The sequence below is a fragment of the Petaurus breviceps genome, unplaced genomic scaffold (genome assembly GCF_028583685.1).
Source record: "Petaurus breviceps papuanus isolate PSGF00001 unplaced genomic scaffold, PetGlider_PUasm1.0 79, whole genome shotgun sequence".
NCBI classification, from domain to species: domain Eukaryota; kingdom Metazoa; phylum Chordata; class Mammalia; order Diprotodontia; family Petauridae; genus Petaurus; species Petaurus breviceps.
The window spans coordinates 30506630-30521869 of record NW_027186523.1 but is presented as its reverse complement, the minus strand read 5'-3'; the positions used below and the strand labels follow the sequence as shown (position 1 = coordinate 30521869).

Here is a 15240-nt window from a genome sequence, read left to right as displayed (position 1 = left end):
GTGGTAAATACTTAGATCTACCACACATCTTTCCACCACTCTTTGGATAAGTTGTATTTTTCTTCTTCTGTTATATTGGTTTATGATTTGTAGCTATACATCATCATTGGGAGAACCCTACTGTTAGAAAAATGAGGTTTGTGGCAAGCAGCAGCTTGGGATCATGGAAATCACTAAATAAATTTTGCAACTGCAATCTAGTCATATTTCTTCTTATGATCCCACTGGATGTTCCCACTGTCCATCTAAAGCATCTGTCTGAAATATATGCACAGATATATCTTTATGTATATACTTATGTATGCAATGTATATCTACGCATAGATATATGTACATGTGTAATGTGTTTTAGTTCATATTACATGTATATTGCAGAATACATATGAACTCCCATGCAAATATATATATATAAATATTCATACATTTGCATTTACAGATAAATATTCCATTTCCTTTCGATTCCAAAAGAGGGTAAAATATAAGAAATGATACTTTCACCACCAAAAAGGCAATATTTAAGCTTCTTTTCTCTTCTCCTTATAGTATTTATAATAATGTACTATGCATACATTATGAAAATCCTTGATGAAAACATAAGAAGGGAGCAAGGTAGGTTTTCATAAATTATTTTCTTCAGTTAACTATATCTTCACAGTTACACAAGTTTCTTTAAGGTATAAGGAATAGAACATTTCAATGTGTGTGGGGAAAAAAAGAACAAAATGTAGTCTTGAAAGAACTCTGACCATTCTTAGTTCTAAGATTCAGCATTCTACTTTATGCTTTGAGGGCTTCCACTCTTGATTTGTGAGAATCTATATCTTTCTGGTCCCAGACCAACCATGCTCGGTCCAGTTTTTGTCTTGCCATTCCCTAGCATGTTTACCTCACTCTCCCAACCATGTCCTACCTTTTACTCATGATTACTATTAAAAAAAATCAACAATGCTTTTACTATTGATGTAAAGGATTTGACAGTCAATCACCTTATAACTCCATTGAGAAGTTCGGTGAGTTCTATGACCAAAATACCCTCTCCTGGTGATCTTAAATGTGTTGCACTCCCTTATTAGAATGTAAGCCTCTTGAGGACAGGCAATGTCCTGCTTTTCACACTTGTATTTCCATGTTCTTAGTATAGTGCCTGGCACACAGTAGACACTTAATAAATTATTTTTTCATTTAATTTCTTTCTTTTTCTAACAAGATATCACCTATCCATATGTTAACATTACATGAAATTTAACTGCAGAGATACCTTTGCTTAATGATTCCAAGTATCAAGAGAGGCATAAACAGGATATATGCTTAGCCAAGTGATTGCTAGTGTCATGGAAGGTATATTAAAAAACAATTTCACACTGAAGAAGGATCCCCCATAGGTAGCAAAGTTATCTAAATGACTATTCAGAAATGACATTGAACTAATTACAGTGATTCCAGAGAGAGAAAGTGCCTCCTATGAAATCAACATTCATTCTGAGGCTACCCTAACTAAGGGTAGATACTCTACACCTGAAACAAAAGTGAAGGGAAAACACGCTCATGACATTTGGCTTGATGATCTTTTTTTTTTTTAAACTATTTGTACTAACTTGGACCAAAGTTAAAAAATTACAAATATTTAAATGCACAAAATCATTGATGAAACATCAGGCTTGCAGGAAGAAGTTAATAAAACGACAACAGCACTGAAACATTTTACAATGTATAACTTGTCAAATTTCCTAATTTTCTACAAATGACAAAATTTCACTTGTATATAGGACTTAAAGGTTTACAAAGCAATATTTTCACAATAGCATGGGGAAGATAGGCAGAGGAAGCGTCATTATCTCCATTTTATATATGAGGAAAGTGAGGCTTTGGGAGATTAAGTGACCTGTCCAAAGTCACAAAATTTGTTGGTGAGGCACAACTGCAACCTGAATCTTTTGACTCAAAGTTCATCATTTCTATTCAGTACCTCTCTCTATGTTACTGTAATGTATTGCAAAATCACAGAAATTTGCTTTAAAAGGGCCTTTAAAGGGAATGAAGTCCAGTTGAGGTGGGGTAAGGATCCTTTCAATGGTATACTTTATAAATGGTCAGCCAAAGTGTGCTTGGAGACCACCTGTGATGCAGCAGTCAATACCTTCCAAAAGTGGCCCATTCACCCTTGGGGCAGTTTATAAAGGTTTAAGTTTCTATTTATAATGAATCTGAAATCTTACTTTATGCAAATGTTCATTGGCAGCACCCTCTACCCCCCAAAACCTTAATCTTTTTGCCAAATGTCAGCTTTTCAAATACTTAAAGAATGACATCACATCCCCACTAAGCTTTATTTTCTCTAGGTGAAACATCCATTCCCAGTTTCTGTATAACATCTTCATATGGCATGGTCTCCAGTCACCTCATCATACTGGTTGTTTTACTCTGGATGCATTAGGGTCATAAATGTTCTACTTAAAATATATCATCTGAGAAAGAATGCTGTGCACAAATGTGGACAGATTTCAGTGGTACTATCAACCCCTTCTTTCCTCGTCCTGGGCAGTCTAACTCTATTAATTCAGTCAAAGATTCTGTTAGTTTCATTGGCCATGTCATAATCTTAACTCATAATAACCTTGAAAGGCATTGAAGGGCAGCTAGGTGGTTTAGTGAATAAAGCACTGACCCTGGAAATCAGGAGGACCTGAGTTCAAATCTGGCCTCAGACACTTAACACTTACTAGCTGTGTGGCTTTGGGCAAGTCACTTAACCCCAAATTGTCCTGCCTCCCCCTCTCCAAAAAGCAAAAAAAAAAAAAAAAAACCCAAACCAAAACAAAACAAACATTGAAAACTCCCAGAACTTCTGCAAATGAACTACTATCTCATCCTTCCTACCTACTCCTATACTTGTTTTTTAAAATAATATTTTATTTTTTCCAAATGCATGTAAAAACTATTATTAACATTTGATTTTTAAAAAATTTGAGTTCCAAATTCTCCCTCCCTCCTTGCTCTCCCCAAGTGTAATGGCAAACAAAGAAGTACTTAGCACCTTGTTTCAGCCATTTAACTATTTAGCACCTTGTTTAAGCCCCTTGTGATTTGAAGGTGGGAGGAACTTGCTTGCACTACAGGAAGGGTAGGACAGGAAGGACAACCAACATTTATAAGGAGAATCCCAAGCTGGGAAAGAGCAGAAATGTGAGGAAGCATAGCTGTGGCACTGGTACTCTGTCTGTTTTGATGTTACTTTATCAGATCTATCTGCTGATAGAGGATGTTGCTGTTGTTACAGAAGCCCTGAAAGAGGATTTTCTTGTCTGTTTACAGAAGTCCCAGAGGAGGGTTTTACTGATGTTTTCAGAGGACCAGGACTATACTGATGATTTGTGTTGATTTCTCAGACCTTGTTTGTGGGTCTATGTTGATTTCACAGGCAGAAAGTGAATTGATGATGGTGCTGGCAATGTGTATGAATATTATTGTGGCTCTGTTAAGCTTTGTCTTCCCAGAAACAGAAACTGTGAAGGACTTGAGGTAGACTGGACAATGTGAGCTTCAATATGGAATGGAAGCTGGACTAGGAACTGGAGGAGGAGCTGAGAGCTGCCTGCCTGTGAATCTAGGTAACAATTGGGTAGATACAGGGAGATGGACCCATGGAAGAAGAACCATGGAATCCAGGAGCCAGCCTCCAGTCAAGATGAAAAGACCTCTCCTTGGGTACTTAGTGCTGATTGACAAGATCATGATTTACTGTGATCTGGGGGTCAGAGAACTTTGTACTTCATACCTTGTACCCCTTAAGGATGACTGAGTTAAGGATGACTGGAAACTAATCTCCAATCAAGAAGAAAGAAGACTTTTTGACTGAGAGATTAAGACAATGTGGCCTAGGGGTGGAAAAAACTTTGACCTTTTTTTGTGCAGCTTGAGGAGGATTGCTACTTAAGGATGATTGAGTTAAAGACTTACTGAATGATATCTTTTGTTTAAAACTATGTGTCCACTTTAGTGAAAACTATGTGGCCACCTTAGTAATAAGTTGTTATATTATAACATTGTGAATGCTGTACTTTGGTTTCTGTGAATGTTTTGCTTTAGTTTACTGCAGAATAAATAGAGTCTACTATACTATGTGATGAGAACCTTAGAGCTATTCACAGCAGAAGTGCTCTGGAAAGCTGCTCATGCTTGGCTTTACACCTTTCCCTGAAATGGTAAGCAATTTGATATAGATTATACATGTACAATCATGGAAAACACATTTCTGTCTAATCCTACACTTGTGATACTAATTTTAAAAAAACTAGAATTATTTTAAAATGGTCTCTTCAATTTCTGAATCAATGATCCAGAATACTGTGTACAATTCTGTGTACCCCGATATAAGAAGGATGTTGATAACTTGGAGATTATCCAGAGGAGAGAAATAAACATTTTAAGGAGTCTTATGTCTATGTCATATCAGGATCAGGAGAAAGACTTGGGAATGTTAAATTGGAAAAGAGAAGATGTTGGGGGGGGGGTAGGGCAAATTTGACACCTGTATTGAAGTATTTCAAAGGTTTTCAAGCTAAGTAAGGATTAGATTGGTTCTATCTGATCACAGAAGGAAGAACCAGGAAAATTGTCAGGGGGAAATTGCAAAGAAGCTGTTTAAAATTTAAAATTTCAGTAAAAAAAAATGTCCCAACAATGAGGGCTTTCCAAAAGTGGAATGAGTTACTTCAAGGGTAAGGTAGTTGTCCCCTCCTTGGATGTCTTCAAACAGAGGCTGCATGGCAGCTGTTTTAGTGAATATTTCTTTTGTGCACAGGATAGCTTAGATTGCCTCTGAGTTTGCTTCCAACTCTTAAATTCTATAATTCTGTGTTTCTGTGATCAATTACGACTTAACATTTATTCCTCTTACATTTCATCTTGTTAGATTTGGACAGGGTTTCTAGTTTGTCAATATATTTTTGAATTGTAACTGTTATCCCACATAATAGCTATCTCTTCTAACTGTGTCATCAGCAAATAGGATGAATACACCATCTGTGCCTTCACTCATGTTACTGATAAAAACATCAGTGAACACAGAGCATACACAACACTACCTAGTTCACTAATTATTTCATGCATGTATGTTGATTTTATAAAATTCTTAAAAAGGATTTTACCAAAGTTCTTCTTTTATTCCCACAGTACTTCATATACTGAATGCTAGGAATATAGTAGCTATTGATCAAATATCAAATATTTGTTTGACAGCTTGATCAAACAATGTTTCTTTTACTACCTTTGAAAATTCTAGTTGTCCTGAGACCATAGAACTATCCCAATCCAATCTGTTTTCATGTGGATATTCTAGAGGAACCATAGAACAAAAGGAAGACTGAAACCAACTTCCTTTCTCTGGTCTTTTTACATTAGATAAAAATGGTCTCTTTTATTCTCATGAACTTTTCAGAGATAGGCAGCATAGCATAGCGGATCACACACTGAACTTAGAGTCAAGAAGGCCTGAGTTCAAAATCTGCTTCATACTTTTTATTAGTTGCCTGAACCTCACACAATCTCTTTGACTCAATTGTTTTGTTGTTTTGATGCGTGCATGTTTGTTATTTTTAGAAGTTTTATTGATTTTTTTTTGTTTTCATATGACATTTACAGACTATCCTCCCCTGAGATTTCTTGTGATAAAGTAAAACAATTACATTTTAACTTATTAATTTAATAAGTGCTATTTTTATGATATAAAACTAATAACAGAGACATCATCTGAAAGTGTGAAACATTTTTCACCTATAGCACCCCCTCCCATCTCTTTTTTAAAAATATTGACAGATATCTATTTTTTTCCTCCCTTCCAACTCCCATCTATAAAATGAGGTTGGCCTTGACGGGCTCCATAGACTCTTCCAGCTTGTAATTTATGATCCTATGAGAAACTTTTTACTTCTCTTTTCCATGTACTTTGTCATGCCATTTTAAATGGTCTCTAATTTCCCACGGCTGTCATAAATTATCACAGGATTTTTTTTCTTTTCAAAAAATACATGTTTGTTGAGATGTTCCTGGACATACATATTATAAAGTTAGTGCAATCTAATTATGAGTTAAATGAGGCATGGTAGCAGTTACATTATTAATATATTTATATCATTTGCTGCAATCTGGTACATAGTAGCCAAATATTAGAGGCAATCTTGATAGAATAGAGGTCATAGTTCATGCACAGGTAGAGGTACATATTTTATTGAATTTTTGAGACTTGATTTTGAATGTTAATACAAAAAAACTCTCCCCAGATTTAGAAACAGTTCTATTAAAAGGCACTAAAGGATTACTACAGGAATAGGAATTGGACCTGAGACTTCACTAGTATAGAAAACTCTACCAATGTAGGTTGAAATCCTCTCTGCTACTAACTAGAGTTTGGGTCTGCTCAGGTTTTCCTTACTGACTTCTTCAGGAGAAAAGTAGGTCTTCAAATATATATCTGTGTATAATGTATACATCAACTTATTATAATTGAAATAAAATGAAAAGGTGGTAGATTACAATATAAGTTCTGGATATTGCTTTTTTTGGTGGGATACAAATCTCTGACATATTCACAAAGAAGTATGATCTTTGGGTATGGAAGAGATAAGCATGTGGAGAAATTTAGAATAAGGCTTTTTCTTAACCATCAGGTTAGGATCTTTTTTACATTAAAATTTAAATAAGAGAATGAATCTTTTTTTTATATTTGTAAGCAGCAAGTACACATGGGGAGAAGGGCTTCTTTGTTAAAACCACAATACAAAACAATAATGTGTATTACGTTTATGGCACTGCGGCAAACACAGAAGATATAAAGACAAAATCCTTGTCCTCAAAGAGCTTTCATTCTATTGGGAAATTGGAGGGCAAAAGATATGACAGGTACAGAGATAATTATAACAGTATGAGGCAGGATCAGTGAAGTTCAATGGAGCTTCAGAAGTAATCTGTTTATATATGTGGTAAGGAGAGATGGAAGCAAAGGAGACATCTAGACCAGATACTGCAGGAAATTTTGAGGAAGAAGAGATGATTTCAGTTGGGACTGTCAAAGAACCCTTTGAAGAGGAAGTAGTGTCTGATTCTCATGATCCTTGGAAGGTCATGGGTTCTGAAACAAGGGGATAAGGGAGGGATTGTAATCTAGGCACTGGGGATAACCAACGTGAATGGAGGCAGGATGTAGAAAGTCAATTTCTTGGAACATCTAGGAGCCCAATTTGGCTGAAATAAACAGTACATGAAATAAAGATGGGAATGCAGGCTAGAAGTAGATTGTGGAAGTCCTTAAATGGAAGGCTAAGGAGTTAACATTTCATCCCACAGGCAGTAGGGAGCTACTGAATGTTTTTAAGTGGGAGAGGCATGGTAGGAACAGTATTTGTTTTACACAGGCTGGGCTGGTTTCCCTTTAAGGCAGGGAGGGACAGAATCTTTGGAATTTGGGGATGTATAGTACTGGGGCATAAACCACTGGTGTGGCTTTCTTAATGTGTAAGGTATAAAGTCCTTCAGTTTACCAGGGTTTAGGGACACCAAAGGCTTAGCCAAATTTCTGCTATGGGACATTTTTTTCTGATTCAGTCTAGTTGCCAAATTGAATGTGGAGATAGAGGGTAACAACAGGTTTTTTTTTTTTTTTACATATTTGAAGTAATTATTTAAAAATATTCCTTTAAAACTTCTAAGGAAAGTGACTTTTAATTTCAGTCTATAGTCCATGAATATTTCATTGTGTTCTAATCCCAAACCATAATAAGATTGGCCTGAGCTGGCCCTGGTCCAGCATCCTAATATGGTCAGATCTGTGCTATTGTATGAAGGAAAAGTTGGAGAGGGTAGACACTAGAGGCAGGAAGGCAAATTATGGAGACTAATTGTACTTTCTAAGATACAAAACCACATTTTTGGTGAATTAATCAAATATTATGGGAGGCTGAGCCACAAGGCAGAGTTTTAGTAGTGATTATTTTTTCATTCTCAGTGGAGATATTATATTAGCATGTTACATATGCTTTTTGTGTAGTGATCATGCAAACATTAAAGTGACCACTGATCCATAAGAAATGTAGATATAAAAAGAGCTTAAGTGAATAGAACAATGGTACAAAACAGGTAACGTGATGGAGGTATTCCTTTAAAGAATATGAGGAAAAGTCAGAATGCTATAGTGAAGAGTGTGACTTCAAACTCTTTATAAGTTAGTAGTTATATGTAGAGCCCAAGAATCTATGAGATCTTGGGCAGCTTTAAGAGAGTTAGGGCTTCCTGTATCAGGGCTAGTATTCTTTGTGTTCACCATACTTCATCTGGAGTATTGTGTTCCTTTCTGGGTAGCACCATTCGAGATAAATATTGGCAAACTGGAGAGCATCCAGAGAAGGGCAACCAGAATGGTAATGCGTCTTGAGTCTGTGATGTGTGATTTTTTAAAAAAAGGAACGTTTCATAAAAAGAAGACTTGGGGGTAGGAGGAGACATGGTAAATATCTTTAAATGTTTTAAGGACTGTCATATGGAGGATTAGATTTACTCTATTTGAACCCAGACAGTATAACCAAGGGTAAGCTTGATATCAAGAAAAAAAAAACTTTCTAATAATTAGAGCTGTCTAAAAATAGAATATTCTTCCTTGAGAAATGATGTGGTCCCCTTCCTTGAATGCATGAAAGAAAGTAAAAAAGAAAAGAAGAAAAAGGAGGAAAGATTTAGGTATAATAACTAAATCATTCTCTGCCCTCAAGGTGCTTATATTCTAATAGGAGATGTCACATAGGTAGGGGTGTATTGGTAAATGTTTAACAACTGGCATTCTGAAAAAAAAATGTATGCAGGGATCCATTATTAAGATTGGTCTACATTAATATTTTCTCTATTATGTTCTTAAGCCGAGATAATCAACAAAACAATAAATCAAGTGCCGATTTCTTATGTGCAAATGCTCACACTGAAAATCTGACAAATTGGCTCTAAAGAGGGGGTATGAGCTGGCTTCAGTACACTAATGCATATAGGGGAATTAAAATTAGAAAAGAGGCAGAAGTCCACAGTGGCATGGTTTGAAGATGGCTGGGGGGATAGTTTGGTGGTCTGGTTTTGGACATGCAAGTCCCACTTTCATGGTCTAAGGTACTGCGGGGTGGAGTGAGGTAGGGAAGGGTTTGAATTCCAGTGGATCAAAATAAAAACAGAGGGGTTTGAAGACAGCCAGGATGTTGTAGCCTGGTTCTAGGCAGGATAAGGTGAAAACTCATCTATCAGAGTCTAAGGCTAGTTACAGCTGGAATCTGAGTTCTAGTGGAAGGAGGAAGAGGGTAAGAGTATAGGGAATATGATCTGCAGATGGCAGAGAAGGGGCAGGATAGCCTTGTCCAGGTTTGGAGGAGAAAAAAAGGGATCTTTAAGCAGAGGCTCTATGGTCACTTGTCACATATGCTAGAGTGGGGATTCTTCTTGTGTCTTGGTTGGACTAGATAGCTACCAACGTTCTTTCCAACTCTCAAATCCTGTCATTCTGTGACTGATGGACTTGGTCTCAGAAAGAAAGATCAAAACCTTCCTCAGACACTTACTAGTTAAGTCTACTTGGGCAAGTCGCTTACTTTCTCCAGGTTTTAATATCATCTATGAAATGAAGGTATTGGACTAATTGGACACCTCTAAGTTACCATCTGATTTTAAATCTACAATCTTATGATCATATAGCAATGGAGGTAAAAATGGGGCAGAAATACCAGAGAGGTTGTGGAGGCTCAGATGCAATCAGTTTGGACTGCTTGTCACTGGGTAGGAAAGGAAATGAATAGTAACTCAAATTTATAGAGAGCTGGGGATACAAACAAAGGCAAAAGAAAGTACTACTATAGTACATGTCTTACTATATCAATACCCCCCTCCATTCATTAAACTCCAGTGGCATTTTCCTGTCTTTCCCCTATATATGGGATTCTCTCCCTCCTCATCTCTCTCTCCTGGCTTCCTTCAAAAGCCCAAGCTGAAATCCCACCTTCTACAGGAAGCCTTTCTTTATCCCTCTCAATACTAGTATCTTCCATTTGATCATCTCCAATTCATCTTGTATGGATCTTGCTTGAACAGAGTGGTTTGCACGTTCTCCCTCCCATCAGATTGTGAGTTGGAGATTAACCATGAGACAAGAGGAGTCACAGGATTATGGATTTAAAGTCAGAAGGGATTCTACATGCCTTAGCGGTGATTTACTCCTTTCCTCATTTTAAAGATATGGAAACTAAGTAAAACACAGAGAAGGTTGGTGATTTGCCCAAAGTCTCATAGTTAATGAAAAGAATCAGGGTGTACACTTGAATTCTCTGACTCTAAATATAGAATTCTTTATAACTCATCATGATCCTTTCTAAATGGTCTTTGTTATTTCCTCAAAAATGTTAAAAATATTTTCCAAGCCAAGAACTATTGTTATAATATTTCATTGACTCATGTACTTTTATCTTCTAAGGCAGCGACTTTGCCTTCCATAAATGTCACATGCATTATCTTCCTCAACTAAATGGAGATCTTTCTGGGAGCAACACTTGGGTATTTTTAATAGAGAAGAAATATAATCCAGTTATAGGCATTCAAAGAATTCCAATTGCTTGATTCAGGAGTTGGTAAGTGATTATTGTTGTTTGTCCTTTGTTTTCAAAGAGGACCAAAGACATCATGGGGTAATGTTCTAACTTGTCCATGAATTGGATTTAAATGAAGTAGAGTTGCACAGTCATCAGCCTTATTCTACCTTCCAGTTATCAAAGTCCAATGGCAAGACAAAAGTCAAGATGACAGGCCATGGCCCAGGATATAGTGCATGACCTTGGTATCTCTGGTATCAGACCAAACTCTGAGCACTCCGCAGTGCCTGCTTAAGGTGTCTTCATGGCCACTGGCACAAACTGTTCTCATTTGCCCATTCTGCTGGGGAAGTCTTCATGGGCTTGGCTTAGACAGCCCTCTAACTCACCAACAGGTTTGAGGGCTAGTGGATACCCTCAGTCTGGTTGAAACTATCTGCTGAGATGGTTACACTGGGGGTGTGGCCACTGTGCATTCTATACTACATTGGAGTCACAGGTGAGAGTTGAGTAATAGGTAGTGCAATGGATATAGAACACTGGACCCAGAGTCAGGAAGACATGAGTTCAAATTGTGATTCAGATACATACGGACATTCAGGCACATACTAGTTATGGGCAAACTGTCCAACTTCTATCTCAGTTTCCTAATCTGCAAAATGGTGATAATAATTGTGAAGATCAAATGAGATATTTGTAAAGTACTTTGCTAATCTTAAAGTGCTATATAAATGTTAGTTGTTGGTGTTACTTACATAAATAAGGCACTAAGAACTATACAAAGGAAATGGAATTTTTATCTGAAAATGTTTATAAATTTTACCTTTTGCTTGTGCTAACATCCCAAATTTCACCTTTTTTTTCTCCTTTCCTGAAACTATGAAAGTTCATCTATGATGAGTTCCCATGTATAAAAAATTTTAGGAAGCACCTTCCTCATAAAAACCTTGTGAATTAGGGCAATCATCCCCATTTTACAGCAGAAGAAACTGAGGCTAGAAGAACTGAAAGACCTTGCTCACTGTCACAAAGCTAACAGGTATTGGACTCAAATGTCCATGGATTTGGAATCAAAGGATCTAGTTGTAAAACATCTCTCTACCACTTAGAATAATCTGAGTGACCTTGGGCAATCACTTTAACTCTTTTGGCTTTATTGGTCAAATGAGGGGGTTAAATGAAGGGACCTCTAAGATCCCTTTTTAGCTCTATATTTTTGATTCTATATAGTCTAGGTCTTTTGACCTCAGGACCAGGTGTTGTTGCTACTACAACATACCATAACCATGACAGCTATCTACCCAGAAACCATTCTGAAGGGAAAAGATGAGATCCAGCAACCAGACACGATATTATGTAATGTCTCTATATTTATCTGGTAAGCAATTATTTCATAACAGTCTTCTGTCTTAAGCATTTAATCAACCAAAGTGATTTTTTGCAATGAGTTATGATAGGGTGTGTGTGTATGTGTGTGTGTGTGTGTGTGTGTGTGTGTGTGTGTGTATGTGTATTTTGAGGGGGGTAGAGTGAGGAAACACTGTATTGTTTTTTCCCTTTACCACTGTGGGTGTTTGGCTCACAAGCTCATTACTGGGCTTACAATAAGAGAAAGCCACCTGAGGTCCAAACACATACAGTTTAAGCCTTGCAATTTCCTCTTCCATTAATAATAAACACATAAATGAACTTTCTAGAGCACCAAAGCACAGACCTTCATATAGTCAACTGGAACACCAAGAACAAAAAAAAAGAGCTTTCATTAGAGTAAGTCTCTCAACCACTAATTTAGGTTAATGGGCTTTCTAGAGCTATAAAAATGGCCTATGAATCTTGTAGTAGTCTCACTTTATAAATCAGGAAACTGAGACCAGGTGAGGGTAATTTGCTTAAAGTCAAAGATCTAATTAGTGTCAGAGTTAGACTACATCTTAACCCTTTCGATGCCTAGTTTGGTGCTTTTTAGAAGAAATTTTAAATAAGTATTTTATTGAAGCTGTTTAACAGCACTGTCACTTCTCAATGATTTTACTCACATTCTTCCCTCCTCTTCCCCCCACACCATTATACAGTGCTCTTTCCATAACACCATAATATCATATATTCCCTGGGTTTTGTTCCATCAGCACTCTACATTTTTACAATTCTCATCTTTTTTTTTCCTTCTCAAACTCTCTGATGAGATCATCTGGGTGATGGTTTAACTATAAGTACTATGTGTATATGTGCTCTAATAAAAGTTTTTGTTTCCTCATTTTAAAAAATGCACTGGATCCTTTGGGAAGACTTTTAAAATGTAGGGCAAATATTCAGAGAATATTATTTGCAGAACAAGTTTTCAAAATTCATGGAATAACTCAAATGCAATAAATGAAACACTTTTAAATAAAAAAAGTAGATCTTGGTACTATATTCCTTTTTCTGTGTTTTTTTTTAATTCAGCTAGGTTCAGGTCAGGCAAAACCTGACTGACATCTCATTCAATGTCTTTATCTTGCTACACAATGGAATGTTGGGGAAAAAATTGCTTTAGACTACAGACTCATAAATGGATACAGTTAAAAATAATACTTCATCTTGCTAGAGTTGCCCAAAATAAAACAATTAAGTAAAACAACTTTCTAGTTGATAACTTGCTGATTTTGCTTGGAGGCTTACGAAAGTCATAGGAAATGGAGTTCTAAAATGAAGATACTGAACTTAAGATAGCCTACTAACAGGGGTGAATGTGTCAGGACAGATTGCAAAGTCCCTTTTAGAATGCCAGTTGGCTTGCTATTTGAATTACTTTGAAAACAGAGCAGAAAATAATATTGAACTAACTCAGCCTTGAAACATTTAGGAACAAATACTAGTCACAATTAACTACACCCTTGGTTGTTTGGGGCTTTCACTTACGCCTACTTTCATAAATTGCTCTGGATTTCTCATATAGCTCATATGGGTCAGGCTTCCTCGGATCAAAGGCCTCTGTTGAGTCAGGAAATGAACTCCTGTGAAGGGAGGTTGGAAAGGGGAGATTCTGTGGTATAGCTGGAGCAGATAAACTTGTTTGAGGGCTGCCTTGATTCTCCCATCGATCCATTATCTGAAAAGACAATAGTAAAATTAGATGGATTTGGAAGTAGCTTCCCTTTTCGCCTCAGGCATAGCTCAAAAGTTTGGACTAGGTAACATGGTTAGCAAAAACAAGCTCTTCCAAGGTTTCCAATATATCATGGTTTAGATGGTTGATAAAAGAAAACAGGAATGTGTGTGTGTGTATACATGTACTCACACAGACACATACACACATACATATATACCTCCTTTAAAAGGACATACCACTATCCTAGTGAACCTTTCTCATATATATATACATATATATGTACATACATACATACACACACACACACACACACACACACACACACATATATATATATATATATATATATATATATATATATCAAGCTCTCCCCAAATTAATGCTCTTCTATCAGTTCTTAGGCAAATATACAACAGTTTGAGATGTGAGGATTGTCTGAGGTCTTTTGTTAAGCTGAGTTCATTATAGTGGGTTCAGTTGTTATTCTCTGAGAGAAACTTCTTCCTGATACTATCACCTTATTCAGCAATGAATTCGTTCGCTAGCCAAATACAAGCTGTTCCCTTGATGTTACAGGTAAACCAAATATGGGACCACTTAAATGTGGTTACCTTGTTGGCTCTGGCTTGTCTCAATGACATGAGAAGAACAATACTAACTCTTCCTGGCCTCTAGCTAATCCTGTTCTACTGTGAAAACATGCTGGCCCCATTGTGAGAACCATTGCCCAGGTTTCCATGGTTACCACAATATTTAACCACATATTAAACTAGTTCTGATATATCCATCATAAAATCATAGATTTAGCTGGAAAGGATCTTATAGATCAAATGGTTAAGCCCCTCAATCTACTGATGGGGAAACTGAATCCTAGAGTGAGTATAATTTTCTCTAGGTCACATAGTCTATATAGTACAGACTATAACTGTTGCTAGGACATAGCTGCTTAAATATGTAGCAACTTGGGAAATAGATTAATGAGTTTGTGGTTTGATGTTAAATTCGTTTTCTGTTTGCTGTCAAGTAAACTCAGTGCAGTAAAAGGGTCTGTCTGTAGAGTGGTCTTGCAATGTGTGTTTTAAAATATTGCACTGTGTTTCATTATTCAGCCAATAGTTCCTACTTTCTTAGGAAAAAAAGCTGCTCTGAAAGCTGGTTGATACAAACAATTATTGTTTTAGCAGTTAAATTAAATTTCCCATTTTTGTCATGCTAACTGCATTTAATAAGCAGTATAGTTCTCATCAACTCCCCTCTTTTACTTTCAAGTTTCATATATTCAATTTAACATGCTTTTAAAATCATGACATCATAGATTTAGAGCTGAAAGGCATCTTATTCATCTTCTAGGCCAGGAGTTCTTATCCTTTTCTTCTTTTTCTTTCTGTCTTTCTTTTTTTGGTATCAGAGGATTTTGTGATAATCTGGCAAATTCTATGGACCCTTCTCAGAGAGAGAGAAAGAGACAGGAGAGGTAGAAAGAGAGAGAGAGAGAGACAGAGACAGAGAGAGAGAGAGAGAGAGAGAGAGAGAGAGAGAGAGAGA

The 15240-nt window shown here is 36.6% G+C and overlaps 1 protein-coding gene across 1 annotated transcript in view; it reads right to left on the bottom strand.

Annotated features, from left to right (window-relative positions):
• LOC138175883 (membrane-associated guanylate kinase, WW and PDZ domain-containing protein 2) overlaps window positions 1-15240 on the bottom strand; it is a 1727565-nt gene that overhangs the window by 221611 nt on the left and 1490714 nt on the right. Inside the window, exon 12 of the mRNA XM_069106526.1 lies at window positions 13506-13695. Within this exon, the coding sequence (XP_068962627.1) occupies window positions 13506-13695 (190 nt within the window). The remainder of the gene's footprint in view (window positions 1-13505; window positions 13696-15240) is intronic.